The sequence below is a fragment of the Ruditapes philippinarum genome, unplaced genomic scaffold (assembly GCF_026571515.1).
Source record: "Ruditapes philippinarum isolate M1 unplaced genomic scaffold, ASM2657151v2 ctg6332_1_1_1_1, whole genome shotgun sequence".
Taxonomy (NCBI): Eukaryota; Metazoa; Mollusca; class Bivalvia; order Venerida; family Veneridae; genus Ruditapes; species Ruditapes philippinarum.
Window position 1 is genome coordinate 15560 of NW_026863953.1, and position 19565 is coordinate 35124.

Genomic DNA, 19565 nt, shown 5'->3' on the forward strand with positions numbered 1-19565 from the left:
AATATATCATTTTCATATTAAATTTTGCGCAGGTAGAATTGATTCGGTATTTGTTATGTCAGTTTTCCATTATGAGTTATAACGAAGATGATCTGAGTTTTACTTTTATTTCTTTAAACACCTCTGTATGATTGAACAACAAATTTCACAAAAGGTCTGGTGAATTTTCATCTCGATCTTTGATTCTATCATTTAAAACAATTGCACACATTGCCAATTTTGAAATAAAAAATGTTTTGTATTTTTCTTTCTCTTATTTCTCTTAAAATTGAAGTAAATATAATTGGACTTTGCCTATTATATTAGACAAACATCCCTGCATCACATGGTTAAATTTTAAACCGATTATGACCAATTGTATAGTAACGCAAAATATGAAGTCTATTCCACTTAAATGAACATGATAATTGTGACACCGAAATATACAGTAGACACAAAATTATCATATAATTAGAACAAAACCATTTCAACGAATCGATCGAGTACTATAAACTTTTTGAAAATGCTATTGTTATATAGCAATTAAGGTCAATGTTTAATTGCAAATATCGTAATTTCTGACTAAATTTTTAGGAAACTTAATTTCATACTTATTGAAAATAATTTATTGAACATTTTATAAGGTTGTTTTCGTAAACCATAATATTGTTTTGTCTTTCAGTGAATATCAGAGATTGTGAAAATTATGGTTATTCAACAACTGTCGAAAGTTCAGAGGAGGAAGATGAAATTATTAAGAGATAAAGAAGAAAAACACACAAGATTTTGTGACAGGTATATTTCAAAATATTAATACATTGATCACGAAGCCATTTTTATCAAAATCAATGGATATATATAATAGGTACATTAAACTACATGGTTTAAACTAAAGTAAATAGAAAATAAGCCTCTTTTGTTAAAGTAGTTGGAGAGTTTTGTCAAAATTTCATTTAATTGTAATATGTAAAACCGATTTATTTCTTGCAATTGTAAGTGATTATTTGATTTATTTTTAAATTTCAGATAGTGTGAATGATGAGATCTCAGGTTGGAGACGGTAATGGTTCAGATTATGATATGCTTAAACTTTAAAGTATGCCCCAGATCGCCATAGTGGAGGTGGACGAAAGAAGAATGCTAATTAAGATATATGAACATTGCTATTTATAGTAATATCAAAATATTCACAATATTCTTCCATTTAACATTCAGATAAAAAGTACAAAGAAAAATAAACAATCAGTGAGTTGGATAGATGATTGGAAAATCCTAAACTCAGGGTGATCGGTTCAGTCGGAAATAAGCCTTGGTGATATAAGAAAAACATGCATGAATGTTAACCATACAATCTGTCAGTGTTAATGTTTATGAAGAATTTTGTCTATCTAAAACATGATTAATAAATACATGAAGCGTTATTTTAGTACATACTGTTAAGTTTAATAGTTTCATTATGTAAATGTTACATTTGTTATAGTTCCACATTTATTGTTCTGTACATGTGATTCCGTATTGAAAATAAATTGTTAAAATTATAAGAATGCTTATTTGTTTACCCTACTAAAGTGCTTAAAATGAAAAAGAATCATATTCCAAAAAGTTTGAAATGAGGTTAAATCATGGTCAGAAAAGGTTGGATTATGGTCAGGAAAGGTTGGATTATGGTCAGAAAAGGTTGGATTATGGTCGGATAATGGTCAGATAATGGTCAGAAAAGGTTGGATTATGGTCAGATAATGGTCAGAAAAGGTTTAGATTATGTCCAAATAATGGTCAGAAAAGGTTGGATTATGGTCAGATAAGGTTAGATAAAAGTCATTTTATGACGTTGTATAAACGTCGGATTCTGACGTCTAAATAGAGAATAACAGGTTACTGTCTTTTGAGAAAGGGTTTCTCAGACGAGGTTAGATATGGTCCTAGAAGGGGCGAGGCTTGCCGAGCCCCTTCCGGACCATATCTATCCGAGTCTGAGAAATCCCTTTCTCAAAAGACAGTAACCTGTTATTCTTTTTATCATGCCTCTATTATGATTTTGCATCTTATTTTTTTTAATTCGGGGCGCTAATTTCTGAAAGTACGGTAACCACAAGAGGGTTATACGCCAAAAAAAGTAGTCCGAGGGTTTTTACCAATAATTTCATAACACAACACAATTTTTTGGTACAATTTGCTTTAACAATTTATTTACTGTGTATTATCATAAATATTCAGCAAAGTCAATTAAACAATACCAACAATAAACATCACCAGTGCTGATCTGGCGTAGGAACATAGTGTTCTCAAGTCACTGACTGAGAAAGGTTGCTGTTCTCAGACAGGCTTTATCAGGCAGTTGTCATAGTAATGGCATGATAAAAAACTTTCAAATCCAACCTTCTGCCAACGTTTACCCAACGTCAGGGTCTAACGTCAGTACAACGTTGGTACAACGTCTTTTGTTTGCTGGGAATTAATGTGTCGTAAAGGTAGCAAAATGTATGCAAAGTAGTATTTTGCTTTCCGTACAAAATACTCATTCACTACAATTATACCGGTTGCCAAGAGAACGAAAGTAGTAAAAATATTTCATCTACATGACAAATCAGTATATTTCGAAAACTGTAACATCGTACCAAAACTTGAAAGTTTTTAAGAAATAAAACCGATAGCATTTCTGGGACATAGTGGGCCTTTAAAACAATATAATGCTAAAGTAATAAGTATACAGTCATGTATATCATGACGTAATAAGCATAATATTACATTAACATTTACGGCGTTCAAATTGTTATCGTCACACTGAAGGTGACTAAAAATGTTTTTCATTGTAAACAACTTTTATTTTGTATATGTGGTAAACAGTATACTGTATTATCTCTATTCATGTAAGTTCAATAATAAATGAAGTATTGAACCTGGCTCATTCAATATCATTTTAATTTATACATACTTAATCACTTTTGGCACGTAACATTAAGAACTTAAGTTAAAAATTCATGTTAAGGTTTTTGTACAGAACCTACAAAACCTAAACATGTTATTTTCATTTTTAGAATTTATTTTTTACAATATTATAGAACTTGTTAAGCAAAAGGGAGAAATTCCAATACATGTATAATATTAATACTTATATTGAAAGTCATTTATGACGTCACGTCATTAAGTTGGTTTCCAGTACTGTGCACGCTGGTATTTCACTTAAACAACGTAAGGGGCTCAAAACAGTGAAATTATTAAATTGATAATTTCACTGTTTAAATCAGTGAAATTATCAGCTTTATATTTCACTGAAATATTTCTATAAACCTCCGAAAAGCATGTTATATAAACCTTTACCTTTGTTGACACATGATTTAAAATAGCGCCTGTCGTAAACACAATTAAAGTAAGAGAAACACTTTTTCGTTTCTACTTTTAATATACAATATTAAACACTTTTTAAATAAGCCGCGTCATGATAAAACCAACATAGTGGGTTTGCGACCAGCATGGATCCAGACCAGCCTGCGCATCCGCGCAGTCTGATCAGGATCCATGCTGTTCGCTTACCAACCCTATTACAAGTAGGGAAACTGATAACGAACAACATGAATCCTGATCAGACTGCGCGGATGCGCAGGCTGGTCTGGATTCATGCTGGTCGCAAACGCACTATGTTGGTTTTGTCGTGACGCGGCTCAAATGTTACTTTTACAATCCACAAGCTTTCATTTTCTCTCTAACAACTTTTTATAATTAAATATATTTCCATCATATCTCAACAAAATCCCTTTCCTTCGTACAATCCTTTTTAACACACACTAAACTTCTGTGACCATGCGGTCTCTATTTATACACTGATATCATGAAAAGCTCGTGAATATGTATGTGGCGGGAATTCAATGGCGGGAAAGTTATAAGGAGCAATGTAATATAATAAGACTTTGGCGCGAAAACCAAAGGAGCAATAAACGGAGTATCAACATACAATAAAGTTAAAAGAAGCATATTCAAAGAACAGCATTGAAATACAAAGTATAGATTACATAATCACTATATTAGCGACAGCGACATGCACTAGCTCGGAAATAGCGATAGCTCGATTTACCGTATACCTCCGAAAGAGATGACTCTATCGTTAACCAGGCGTGAAAAAGTTTCCACCACATTAAATCAATGTACACACTTAAAACGAAAGACCGTTAATTGATTTATAAATTATACAACATTTGTCTTTGAAATAAAACTCCCAAAGACATCATTTAATATATTATTTACAATTTTTGTCTTTGAAATTAATTAAACCATAAAAGAGATAATTTACTCTTCATTAGTTCAGTTGCTGAAATGTCGCTGAACATATGTGTCTAGACACACTATGATTCTATTGTTATAACAGTTTTATATTTTCCACAAAATAACTGGATAAGATGAAATCTAAATCAAAGATTGTGATATTAATCTCGACTTTCTTGTTTGTACTTCAAGTAATATCGTCGACTATAGTTCACTGGAAGAAATACGACTTTATACGTCAAAGTTTACCACTATTCTGCAAGTCAAGCGAGATTCTTTTCTCAGGTACCGTTCATGATCCGTTGGAATGCAGCAAGATTTGTTCCATGAAACACAGCTGTCTCGTTAGCTCTTTTAAGCCGGACAGTCATGAATGTATTGGATGCCAGGAGTTTAGGATTTGGTATGTTGAGACGGCACCAACAATAAAGCATGCCATCGAACCACAGAAACATTTAGGTAGGTGAAGTTTGATTGAATTGTTTATCTTCTGATTTTGTATAGCTTCGTTTGTCAATTTAAATTTTACTAAAAAGAAAAAAATAAAATTATTGTACCTTAACTGTCTATTGCTAAATTTTAATTGCCAGTTCAGTAAGTAATTGTTTAATTGAATTAGCCCAACATTTATAATTTGGTTTTTGTTCTATATTAAAGATCATCATATTGTAAACTTTTTTTAATGTACAAGTGTTGTTCCGATTTCAAGAAGATATGCAAACAGAATTTAAAAAAAAACCGAAACAAAACACTCAGCTGCCATAACTAGAAGGTTTGCATGTAGTTATGATTTAATTGGACACACTCAGAGATTAACAAACATTGGTTGAAAAACAATACAACATCAAAATGAAAATCGTCACAAAGCAAAATTTATAAATCTGAAAACGAATACAAATGAGGTTTTACGCAAGCGTAAAATGGCTGCGAAGGAACTGGTTAAATTGAAAGGAATAAGACAAATTTTACCTGAAGAAAATTGTGATGTTTTGTCATAAAAGTAGCGAAATGTGATACATGTAGTAGTATTTTTACTTCCGTTCAAATACTAAATTACCTTAAATATTCTAGGCCCATAAATTCATCGGCAAATTATGGTATACTTATTTCTTTAATAAGTTAACTAATATTGTTATAGATGTTATATATATGAAATCAAACAAATATTATTCGTCGAATGGACAAAATATAAATAACCAATGTTTTGCAATAAATTGAAAAAAGAAAATAGGAACCAAAATGTTTAGCGTGTGCATGTGAATGTTTTTATTTACTTTGCAATGATGTTTAAAATACTCGCAAAATTAATCTTGTCATTCTGCATTAAATCATGTGATCTTTTAAAAATCATCAAAGACTAGGCTGCTTCGCAGCCGAATGAACGCCAGAGATGTGTCACTAATTCAATGTCCGTTTCTTAATTTATTATTGATAACTCGATTAATTCATTAGAAGTTAGATTATATTTATTTATTTTTATATCATTATTGCTTAGTGAGCTTAGTGAGCGACTGTAAAGAAATTCTTGATGAATTCCCGGAAGCAGAAAGTGGTTTTTATGAGATAAAACTATGGAGTTCTAACAAGACACTGATTGTGAATTGTGACATGGAAACTGACGGTGGCGGCTGGACGGTATGTAAAGTGATGAATTAATGTAAACTTTGTTCAGCAAATATTGGTGTATATAGTAATTTTATTTTGTTTTCTGTTTTGCCCAGGTCTATAAATTTGTTTAGTTTATAAAGTGTTTTATGTTGAAATTCCTAATCTTTTCGAACTTTAACATCTTGTAAATAATTGAATCGAAAATCATGCTAACTGGAATACATATATACAATGTATAAATAAATCAATATATTTGTTTAAAGATGTACATAGCTATAGACTTCAAAATTCTTATTTTTTCACAGGAAGTTAAAACACACAGGACATATATTACGAATAGCGCAACACTAAAAATATCATAAAGAGTCTTCATATTATTTTAAGACTGATTGTTTTAATTTAGTCCTATCTGACAGTTTTGAAATATATACATGATAGTTAAGACAAAATATATCACCTGCCATTCTTGCATATCAGACAGGATTATCTACCGTCTACATTGGTGCTTGCACTCCCCCGATGTAAGACAAGCCGCGTGTTGTAAATACGTCAAATCTGAAAAGTCCATCAAGCATGATTACTAAGAACTTCAATAGTTCTATGCAACACCCCGTTTCCGTCTCATTGGGTATGAGATAAAACTGGAAGTTGTAATGTGACTTATACCACGTTAGTTTGAATCCACTTAAAATGCATTTATCTATTTCAACAATATTGTGCTGATGTCGTTGAACTCTTTGTAGATATTTCATAGGCGCTTGGACGGGTCTATTGAGTTTTATCGAAACTTCACAGAATATGAAAATGGGTTTGGAAACGCAGGAGGAGAACTGTGGCTAGGTTTGATTTATGGTCCACTTTAGTTTATACAGTTTAGATAAGTGAAATTATTTGCTAAAGTAAACGATGTATTTTATTATAAACAAACAATGTTTTGTTTTTAACTTGTACATTTATAATATGAATAAGTGTAATACATTTATTGTTTGATTGTGTTCGTATGTTACTATATCATTGGCTAGCAGTTTTGTATTGTAAAGAATTCACCTACTAAAATACGTATAGAGGCTTCTAATTTTCAAAGTATTCTGGAAATCATCTTGCGTGTCAAGATATCCTTGTTTGCTAATGTTTAAGTTTTATTTTTAATTAGTTTTGACGATTTGGTAATATTGACATTTACGGTACATGTAAAAAATGTTGCAGCGAGACACTTTCTTGGTTTTATGTCTTTATTATGATATGTTTGTAGAAGATATTGATATAAAAGAAGATAAAATAGAAAACAAAACTTCCAGATTTCATGACAATGCAAAAGAATACGGCTCATATTTCAATATAGATTATAACATAAGCATGTTTCTTATTTCATTCTATCTTTGCATTTGACATTTCACAACTAACTGTAGTATCGAGTAGGCTATCATACAGACATCATTTGTTATCATTGATAAAAAAATCCATTTATTTATATAATAAGATCGCCATGTATCAAATGAATAAGTTTTCATATATAATGTATATAGGCTGTAAAGGTTTTTGTGTGTGCCAAAATATAAGTGTTTTGTTTCTTTAAAGTTTTTTTTTTTCCTTCGTTTTAGTTTTAAATTTCATCTTGACACTTCGGAACTGTCGATATTTTCATGATAGTTCTGCAGAGGTTGTATTTATAGTAATTTATGTTCCACTGGTTTACTTACCATAGGCCTGAAGTACATACAAGAACTAGCTGACCAAAGTCATTCAGAACTTCGCATTGACATGACAAATTACAACAACGCGACAGGCTATGAGATCTTTCAGGAATTCAAGTTAACAAATGGTATAAAGTATACACTCAACATTGGGTTACGTGACGCATCAGGTACAGAACGTAATTATACGAGTGTTGATAGTTACAGTATGAAAGATAAAATGTAACAAACAAATATATGATACATTAGTTTTAATTGATAGATAAATATTAGTTCTTGAATTAAACTTTGCTTAAGCAACACAAAGTTCTGAAATAAATCAATTTCTTCCTTACCTATTTGGTAATATTACATATACATTTACCTCCCAGCATTAAGAATATTTAAACAAACAACGAGTAGAAACACATGTAAACAAAGCTTGTAGATGGAGCAATCAGTTTTGATGTTTTGGTTAACTTAGCGTATCTTTCTATGTCCAACTTTATGACTAATAAAAATTTCCGTTATATTTTAACAGGCTTAATATGGGCTCATGCAGTGAAAATCTCATTTAACTTTTTCAGTCAACGTTGCAGCAGGGTTAGCTTACAGTAATTCAGTTCCTTTTACAACTTTTGACCGTGACCTAGATACTGTAGGCTCACGTAATTGCGCTGTTGATCGACATGCAGGCTGGTGGCATCGCTCATGTACAATCGTTAATTTAAATGGATTATATGTCCCACCAGGTTCAATTTGTAAAGTTGCTGGGGCAGAACCTGGGCAATGCGATCACCAGCATGGAGGGTTTGATGGTGGAGGTGAAGTGAAATTAAGGAGATCTTCAATGATGCTGAGAAGGACATAAATTGTGATCGAGATAATGAAATGTTCATCATGAAACTCAGACGTACTAGTATATGGAAACAATTTTGATTTATTTAAAATTGATTTTGTGAAATGTACAAATAATTGACAAGTAACAACATCGCATTAATTGAACATTTCCTTTTCGCTGGTCATCCTATTTCCTTTTCGCTGGTCATCCTAAAGATAGATATTCGTGTCTGTGACATCTCACGGGGGAGAATCACGCCGTTCGTTACCCAAACAAACAAGATGGCGGATGCAGTCAAAAAGTAGGTTTTTCCATGTTTACTCTGAAATTCGTGATGTTCTAATGTAAAGGTACATATAATAACCTTCTCCACAATTTTCCTGGCACACACGATTTTGTTTCATGATGTTTGGTCCCGTACTTCATCTGAAATGCGCGTCACCAGATTCGAAGCGAGAGAATTTTCCACCGGTTTGATCGTGGTAACGTACGGCTTTTTCTCTAAAATTCACTGTTTCGTTTACATATATGTATATTAACTGAAACCACTGACTTTAAAAAAATGTAATATGTCGTCATCTAAGCATTCATGCCCATTCTGGCTAGAATAACCGCTGAAAATATTAATATCGGGGCATTTTCTGGAAATGATAACGTATGGCGCACAAAACATCAATGATAACGTACGGCACATTTTTTTCTGATTTATTGATTTTCTATATAATAGAAAAATTTGTTTGTTATGTTTGCCAGGCATAAGAGGATGTGTAGAACCAAATAAAGAAACTGAAATAAATAATATTAGTGTACAGCTTTATTTGTCATCCAATGAAAACGCTATATTTCTTAAAAATTCTTTGTGTAAATTTTCATAGAAGAGTCGATGATGTATCAAAGTCCGTTCATAGCAGTCTTCTATTTTTCGTAGTGCTTTATAGAACTGCGTTCGTGAAAATTGACAGGCATAGTGACGAAATAAAGTAAATATTAATGAAGCCAAATAAAGCTTGACACTAAGTATGTTATTAGTATTCATCCGTAGCTGTTCTACAGAAATAAGAAATATTCTCCGGTCGCTATCGCTCCCGTCGAAGTTTCTAATTTCTGTAGAACAACACGGATGAACACTAACATATACTTAGTAAACACTAGTTTAAGAGTAGCGTTATAATTTTTAAAACCTTTCTTTCATAAAGATACTAGTAATGACGTCATCTAAGAGCATGAGTGATCTGTTTTTTGTATGCATGTACATGTATATGTGTGTATGTAAGTGAATATGTATACAAGAGACCTATAATTTAGTGGTTTAAAGATCAATTTTGTTACGAAAATGTTCATTATGCAACTACTTAAGAAAATTTCGACTGGTATTTACTTTATCAATCAAAATTGATCTTCTCCAAACTTGTTCATGATTTTTGATATTATTATATGTTTATATGTTTATGTTGTACACTGTTCATTATTGTGCATGTGTTTATGTCCTCATCGTCTTTAAAGCCTACTGGAATAAAATAAAATGTCTACTGTCTACTATAATAAAAAAATCTGTAAGGCTATGTCGCGTAAATATATCTGACGTCATAGTGGCAAAACGTCACGCTAAATGATGCGTTTTCAAATATTAACCGCCCCGTTCAAAATAAACAGAAAATTTTCTTAAAATTTTACTTAAAATTCAATTGGATGTTTTTCGCATAACATTATTTTCTTACTCATTCAATAAATTCAATATAGAACCTACAGTTATTCATTATTCTCTGTTATGTATTTTTCTTTCAATTTGCGACCAGATTGAATAAACACAGGTTCAACTCATGTCACCCGGGTGTAAGCTAGTCGCAATCACTTTTCGTTTTGTTTATGTTTGACAGTTCAAATATTAAGATTTCCTTATCAGAAAATTGTTAGGAATGTTTTTAGACTTTTTCTTTTGAAAAGAAAATATATCAAGCCGTCCGTACCTTTTTAACATTTCTGCTCTGCAGAATGCGTTTCTTCTTTCTGATAAGGGGATACGACCATAATTATCGCACAACACTGGCGAAATTTAATGTGAAGACAACACTACACAGATGTTTCCTGAAAGTGGAGGCTGTTCTTTCCATTCTGCATTTTATACAAACTATTCTCAAAGTATACACGTGTGTTTTAATTGGTATATTAACAACGAATATCTATTATGCCACCAGCTAGAAAGATATTTATACCCGATGGTGCAGCATTGTTTAATTAATTATTTCTTTTCTGACCTGACCAACATTTTTTCCAGATACATAAAACTAATTCATTATCAGCTGATTGGACAAATGGAAATCCACAAAGTAGTAAAATACGCCGTACGTTATCACTGATATTTTGTGCGCCATACGTTATCATGTCCAGAAAATGCGCCGATATTAATATTTACAGCAGTAAATCTAGCCAGAATGGGCATGTTTGCTTACTTGACACAATATTTCAACTTTTTAAAGTCAGTGGTTTCAGTTAATATACATATATGTTAAAGAAACAGTGAATTTTATAGAAAAAGCCGTACGTTACCACGATCTCGCTTCGAATCTGGTGACGCGCATTTCAGATGAAGTACGGGACCAAACACCATGAAATAAAATCGTGTGTGCCAGGAAAATTGTGGAGAAGGTTATTATATGTACCATTACATTAAAACATCACGAATTTCAGAGTAAACATGGAAAAACCTACTTTTCGGCTGTATCCGCCATCTAGTGTGTTTGGGTAACGAACGGCGTGATTCTCCCCCTTGATATCTGGTGTTTTATTCTTTTTCTTGCATATGACACATTGATCATAATTAGAAAAGAAATTACGATGACTAATAAAACTATTTTAATTTATTATTTTTTTCTTATAGTAAGTAGCGTATGAATTTAAAACTTCATTCATACGGGGAAATGACGTCATTGTCTATATTGCTTGCAATGTATACAGAGTTATAAGCTAAATTTCCACAGGCGTTACAGGTTTAGCCTCTACCAAACAACATCCACATCCGGATAAAAACCGCTATAGAAACTAGTTCTTCATTCTGCAATATTGTTACATTCCGACTACACATCATTAAATATTGTTTGCAAAGTTGTTTTAATGCTTTGAAAGTTCCAAATCGTTCATTCTCATGAAATAATAGATACATTCCTTTAAAGAAAACAAAAAAAATAACAGTTCATTTATAAAATCGTACTATATACCTACGCGTTAAACTTCGCATGCGCTTGCAAGCCTGAATGAATACATCGTAAATATAGTAATGTCGTCAGAATTATATAAATGGGACGAAACATCTAAGATAAATATTTAATAAAATTCCTGATTAACATTTATGCAATAAAAGTGTCCTAAAATGTTTTACAAAATGAATATGGAGCTCCGTAACAAAATTTACATGCGTAGACTGGATTTTTTTTTTTAAACTGGCAATTATCGTGGCTTCGAAAAATAGAAATTTCGTAAGCTATTCTTTTGAATACCTTTTTACACAAGATTTTCCATTCACTTTTGTATGCCTTCGATTTTTAAAAATAAATATGTTTCGAAATTCATCGTTTATTGCCTGATTCAGTAACGAGTAAAATAAAGATTCGACCATTCGACCCATAACAATTCGTCGAACTTGGGAGCCAGGGCATCGAGCTAAATATAGGTATCTGTGGCCTGAGTCGACGATAAGAAATAATCATTTGAAACTAACTGTAAATCAGTGTAAGCATTAAGAAATAAAAACTTTAGAAAATAGGCAAAATGAATTATTTTAATCTGTTTATATTAATTTATGTATTGATCTGTTTATAGTTTCAAATTTTGTTCTGTTAATTCTGTTTTGGACGAACTACTGCAGATTAGTTTAAAACTCCAAACGTGTCCTTTATCATTATAATGGTTCAATATTCAAAACCTATGCAGATATATTTGAAATTTTGTATAACATGACTTTGACTCAAATCAGTTCAATTTGAATAATTAATTCCTGCTTTAAATTATGTTTTGCATGCAAAAAAAACTACAAAACTACTGACTTATTCACTTGAAACAGGGTCTTTCAAATAGAGTGTTTGAAAGACCATGCTTGAAACAATTTTTGATTGAGATATAATCATGCAAAAGACCCATCACTCTAGAATGGATTTGACTGAATGATAGTCCTTTAAGAACTCTCATACAACAATGTAATTCCTGGTCAAGGAATTTCACATACTTCAGGACAATAATGTAACCATTGCTGTGTAAATTGTTTAGCTACAATGTCACTAAAGTTTTGTGAACAATTATTTAGTTTTTCAAATTATGTCTGTCCTTGGTATAAATTTAGCAGTAGCTACAACTACTTAATTTTATTACGTGTACATACCGGTAGGTTTGCCTATTTTTAAAGATAATGGGGATCCTATAGATAACTTATGTTGTAACATCTGTAGAACATAAAACTAGAACAAAAAACTCTCATAAAGGGAGTTTGCAGTATTTCAAATTCATTTTAAAGTCACTCGATTGGTTATATGCCCTGTTGGTTCGGTTTTTATATATATTCACAAAGAAACAGTTTGATTCGGGCTTTATAACATGTTAAATCTCATATAACTGATAATATAAAACTATAAAAAATGATGCAGCTTAAATAACTTTGTGTACGTCTTATGTAAATTCATAAAATAATGTGTAGTTTCTCCTACATAGGAATTCCGTTGTGTACTATGATTCGTTTGTTTGTTTGTTTCATTTTTACGCCTTTTTCCAACAGTATTTCAGTCATATAGGCGGGTAGTTTCCTAACCATCGTTCCTGGAGAGTTACACCAGTACTAGACTATCATCCTCCGCGCTAAACTACCAAATCATCTCCCGGGGATCGAACCCACGCCAGAGAGGTAACTGGATTAGAAGTAATCGACTCTAACCCCTCTACCACGGAGGCGGTTGATACTATGATTCGTAACAAACATTTCGATCAGGCTGTACTGTCCAACATAAAATTATTATTATTTTTTTGCATATTACACTTGTAACATATAAGTCTTGTTTGGCTGCTTTGGTTAAAGTGCATTATGCCTATCCATAAAATGAGTGAAATCATTGTTACACAAGAATGTATTTAAGACGTGTAAGAAGCAGACCATTTATAACTAAAAGCTTTAAAGGTGCAGTGTATTTAAACAGCTTTAGTACTCTCCTTTGTGTGAGAAAATGCTTACAAGAAAAGCATCAAGGGCATCCAAGCAAGAAATGCAGCAAGTGACGATGAACTAGTAGACATCTGATGACCAATCTTTTTAAAAACTTTTCAACTGTTAATTGGATTTTACCAGAACTGTATATCATAGATGTATGGGCGGACAAAAGAAATTGTTCAACATGAACTTTAGTAGGCTTGCTAGAGTTTAGATTATTGAATGTATTTTCTTTATAAGTTAAAATGTCTGTTTTATTATTATTTATTATTATTGTAATTATTATTATTATTATTATTATTATTATTATTATTTTAAATGTAACGAATATACAAATAGTATATAAAAAATAGTAACAAAAGGGACTAATGTAGTAATATTTTATGCATTTTTTCCCATGTCAAATTAAAAAAAAAATGGTTTCTATTAATACCTGGGACTTAAGATAGAGTAGCTATTTTTCAAGTCCTAGATAAATACTGAAAGTAGAACACACATACGCGTTAACAAAAATAATGGTAATTAAAGATCATGAATAAATTTGCATGTCGTGTTCATATGGTTAAACATTATTTATATATATAATGAAAGACTGTTACCTGAATTTTAGTCAAGTATGAGGAAATTCACTAAAATCATGTTTGTTCGTGTCAAAGATAAAAAAGCTACTTGAAAATGGTGATAAATAAAGAGCTTAAATTTTGTTAATACTATTTTGTTGAATTGCTTCGAAATCCTCGTCTGACCCACCAGTGTGTTTACATTTCTATCAATAAAATAGAGAAAATATGAATTCCTAAAGAAAGTCCAAAACGACAAAATTGAAAATGTTGCAGGCTGAGTAAGAAAAATTAAAGTACAAATGTACCACAACCCATGCAAAACACCTCATGCAATCGGAACGTCCTCGGCTATTATCTTTAATAACCTCGGAGTTAATACCATTGTATACACACCGGTCTCTAAAGTATCGTCAGTAAGACCGGTGTACACAATGGAGATAATACGGATTGAAAGTAGTTCTACCACGTACGTGATTTCAGATTTAAAAGAAACAGAGTGTAATGTAAAACGCATGTATATGTAGTCATTAACATGAAGCAATATATAATACCAAATAACTAAAAAAATACTTATTTTATTCATCAACACCTTTTCACGGATATTTTAATCTAATCAACACATTGATCCTTGAGTATTGAATTAATAAACACCTCAATTATCTCTGACAGCAAACTTAATGCACATGTATATCGAACTCCTTTCTTCATTATATAAAAGTATGAAATTTATCAATAAAATTCAGTAATCATTTGTTCTTATAAATCTTATTCTTATTTATAAAAAAAAACGAAAAAACAAAACAACAACAAAAAACAACAACAAAAAACACACACATTAATATCAGAAATAAGCTCTCGGCAAATCATATAACTGAAAACTATGAACTTAATGCCAAAATTCTTACCTTGGAAGAAGAAATGACAAAACTTAGAAATATCAATCAGTCATTAAAGAAAGAGAACAAGACACTACGTGATAAATTGTCTTCAAATCAAAATCAACAGGAAATTAATGACATTCTCCAGACAGAAGTAACTTCTATTAAAGGGACACTTGAACACCTCATGACTTCAGTAAATACCGTACAAAATAGGACACAAAATATGGCGTCAAGTACAGACATATGTCTGCTTCAACATGAGATGTCTTTGCTTAGGAAAGATCTTAAAAACAGTCAAACAACTGAAAGTCAACAAGATACAAGACTCAGTGATACTGATCATTCAATGCCAACACAAAACCAAAAACCTAAAACCAATCTGGAAGCAGAAAATGAAGAAAATAATAAGAAACAAAAGAGTATAGGAAAAGTCCTTATCATAGGTGACTCTGTCACAAAAGGTCTAAATAGACAAAAAATGAGTACAAAAAATGTGTCTGTAAACATCAAATCAAATCGAGGTTCTACAGTTAATGACATAAATAATCTTGTTACAGAACAGAAAACACGTCCAAATACATTAGAATCAGCAGATATCATCATTGTACATGCAGGAATAAACAATATTTCAAATGCAGATAAACCCTCCAGCATATGTGAAGATTTTACTAAACTGACTGACACATTGAAAACTCTAAACAAAAGTGTCAAAATAGCAATTTCCTCGATACTTCCAAAAAAGAGAGACCTTCTATCAAAAGACAATATTATAGAAACAAACAAACAGCTCAATACATTGTGCAAAGAGAAAGGATATATCTTCATTGATACCTATAAAGGTTTCACTTGCAACAATAAAGTTAGCCAAAGTCTTTTCTATGATGAGGTGCACATAAATACTGAAGGCTCTAGAACTCTAGGAATGATCCTGAGATCCGAAATATTCTTGGTTTGGTTGACTCTTCATTGAAAAAACCAGTAAATTTTCGATTTGCCAGCAACAGACAAAGAACGGACCACCAGCATCACTTTCATGGCCAACCTCCACGGGGTTACCAGAAACTAAGGAGTCGATGGTCTCAGAATTACTGGGTACTTCCACCACACTAGAAAATAACTCTCCACAGCCAGAAAGTAGCAACGATATCAACTTTGACACTGCTCATACAATTAATGAAGAAAACTTGACTGATATTGAGATCTATGAAAATCCAAACATACAAGCATTCTTCAATAAACAAGGATTAAATATTTTTCATCTCAATATCCATTATTTCTACCCCAAATTTGATCAGATGAAAATTTTATTACATTACCACAAAGAAATCGATATACTTGGCTTATGTGAAACATTTTTAAATAGTCATTTTGAAGACAGTGAATTTCAACTAAATAATTTCAATATGTTTCGAAGAGACAGACAAAGTAATGGAGGAGGAGTAGTTGTATATGTAAATTGTAAATATCATAGTGTTCAAAGGCATGACCTTGATAGTGATATGCTTGAAGCCATCTGGCTTGAAATAAAGTGTTCTAAGCAAAAGCCATTCATATTTGGATATATCTACAGACCTCCATCTTCAAACTGTGCCTGGAATCAGGAATTTGAACAAATTTTAGAGCGGCTATATTCAGAAAACAAAGAGGTTATCATAACTGGTGACTTAAATTATAACATGAGTAATTTAGATTCAAATTCTGCATGGAGGAACACTATAAATGCATTCAATTTGACCCAGATGGTTGAGGAACCCACCAGAGTCACCCATCAAACTTCTTCCATCATTGACCATGTCTATACAAATATGCCATGTAACATAGTCGAAATATGTGTACCCCACATTAACCTTAGTGACCATTATCCAGTCTGCTTCACACGAAAACTGTCATCACAAAAGGACTCAGGACCCACACATAATATGATTAGATACAGAAATGTTAAAAGTTTGATGAACAAAATTTTATCAATTCTCTAAAAGCACAGTCATGGTCTGTAATTGATATTTTTGATGACATAGATGATTCACTTGAATATTTTCTCAATCTATATAATGATTCACTAAACTCACATGCTCCTATAAAACAAAAAAGGGTAAAACATAAAAATCTACCAGACTGGTTTAATACTGAAATATCCCATGCTATGATGAAAAGAGACCATGCCAAAAGGTCTAATGATGAAGATTCCTTCAAATACTGGAGAAATAAAACAAAATCACTTACATCAGATGCAAAAAAGTCATTTTATACAAATTCAATAAATAATAATCCTAACAACCCTAAAAAGCTATGGAAAAATCTAAAAGACATTTCAGGTAAATCATCCAAATCTCAAACTAACTTTATTGTTGACATATCAGGTAATCCTATACAGGATGCACACACCACTGCTGAATATTTCAATGATTTTTTGCTAATGTATTTAAAAAAGCTCCAGAAAACTGTTCTATCCTTTCAAATGAAGACAAAACAACAATACACGAGTTCACCACTAAACACAAAAATGCAACTTCTTCCTTTCAGATTCCACAAATACAAGAAGAATTTGTCATCAAGCAACTCATATCCCTAGACTCAAATAAAGCAACATGTTTGGATGACATAGGAGCAAAATTTTTATAAATCTCAGCTGAAGTTATAGCAAAACCACTTACACAAATATTTAACCAAAGCATTTCAACATCTGCTTTCCCTACACTTTTCAAAAAAGCAAAGATAATACCAATTTTCAAAAAAGGGAACAAATCTGATGCAAATAACTATCGTCCTATTTCAATTCTCCCTGTTCTTTCCAAAGTACTAGAAAAACATGTCAGTAATCACCTTAAAATTTTTCTTGAAACAAATTCGTTATTGCATAAGACTCAGTCAGGTTTCCGTTCAAATCATTCCTGTGAAACAGCATTAACATCTATCATTTTCACTTGGATTTCTGCAATCAATGACAACAAACATGTAGGCACTGTTTTTCTTGATCTAACTAAGGCCTTTGATTTACTTAATCATTCACTCTTAATTCAAAAGATGACACAATATCAGTTTGCAGGGGAAACACTGAACTGGTTTAAATCTTATCTCTCAAACAGAACACAACAGGTCTCAATCTCTGGCAAATTATCAAGTGCCAAAGAAATATCATCTGGAGTCCCTCAGGGATCCATTCTTGGCCCCGCTCTATTCATTCTATATATAAATGATTTACCTTTAAACCTTCCAAATACATCTACTGACATATTTGCAGATGATACAACTATCACCTCATTTGGATCATCTATTGACTCCGTCTACAGATCACTACAAAACAGCATTGACATCATCTACGACTGGTGTGCAAGAAACTCTATGCTACCAAATCCTCAAAAAACAAAAGCGATGATAATCGCCCCATCAAATATTATTTACAACACAATTAAATCAAGCAATTACTACACTTTGAAAATGCAGGAAAATGACATTGAATTTACTAACTCTGAAAATTTACTAGGAATTCACGTTGGTCATAGATTATCATGGAACTGTCAAATTGAACATCTGATTAAGAAATGCAATTCATTACTGTATCTTCTACTTCGTATTAAACAATACCTAAACAAACAAATGAGAATAGTTTTTTATAATGCATACATATTGCCACACCTAGATTACTGCTGCACTATTTGGGGAAATTGTAATGATGAATTACTGAACAGCTTATACAAATTTCAGAAGAGAGCCGCCCGTATTATACTTGATGCAGACATTGATACACCCTCAGATATATTGTTTAATGAATTGAATTGGTTAAAAATACATGACCGCATACATTATAAAAAGTCAATTCTTGTTTACAAATCCCTTAACAATCTTGGCAACATTACATGTCTGATTTATTTTCGCATACAAATCACACAACTCTTAGATCACACACTCAACAGACACTACATATACCCAAACCTAGATTAGAGTTTTGCAGAAAAGCTCTTGCATACTCTGGGCCTAAAATCTGGAACAAATTACCATTACATATCAGGCAATCAAACAGTCTTGCACAATTCAAAAAAACATACTTAACATGGTGGTTCTCTGGTGGAAACCTCTGCTTAAATGCAATGTAAATATGTTGTTTTTTTTGTTTTTTTTTTTGTTTTTGTTTTTTTCTATATTTGTTTAAATATGTTTGTTTTATATATATATGTTAATTTTCACTTTTGATAACATTTGTATACCGGTATATCATCAACACATGTCTTTTGTTTGTTTAAGGTTGATCTCACATATTTCAATGTTGAATGTATAATAATGAAATCAACTGATGTAATTATTTAATCTCTGATTGATGTATTTTATTTTATAAATTGTTTTGTACATTGTTGAGGCTCACAGGGAAGACTGGGCTTGCCCAACTGTGTTGCCTCATTAAATAAAGTCGTTACTTACTTACACAAAAATATCCCCCCCCCCACACACACAAACACACAATAATTAATATCTAATGATTATCCTAATCATTAATTAGATATATTTTAATGATTACACATATGAAAAGTATACTTAAGATCGAACTAAACAAAAATCAGAATAATATACCAATAT

The 19565-nt window shown here is 31.7% G+C and overlaps 1 protein-coding gene across 1 annotated transcript; it reads left to right on the top strand.

Moving 5' to 3' along the window:
- The first annotated feature begins 4373 nt into the window (after nt 1-4373).
- LOC132723926 (microfibril-associated glycoprotein 4-like) lies at nt 4374-8430 on the top strand. The gene is made up of 5 exons (XM_060708733.1): nt 4374-4698; nt 5735-5874; nt 6591-6687; nt 7553-7711; nt 8108-8430. Exons 1-5 carry the CDS (start codon nt 4374-4376, stop codon nt 8389-8391), a joined length of 1005 nt encoding a protein of 334 aa, XP_060564716.1. The 3' UTR covers nt 8392-8430.
- Nucleotides 8431-19565: the final 11135 nt, after the last annotated feature.

Bases quoted from the DNA above. Each gene is read 5' to 3' on its own strand.
- LOC132723926 (XM_060708733.1), top strand. From the start codon at position 4,374: ATGAAATCTAAATCAAAGATTGTGATATTAATCTCGACTTTCTTGTTT. The intron at 4,699-5,734 runs GTAGGTGAAGTT...ATTATTGCTTAG, and splicing joins CGAACCACAGAAACATTTAG to TGAGCTTAGTGAGCGACTGT. The intron at 6,688-7,552 runs GTTTGATTTATG...TACTTACCATAG, and splicing joins AGGAGGAGAACTGTGGCTAG to GCCTGAAGTACATACAAGAA.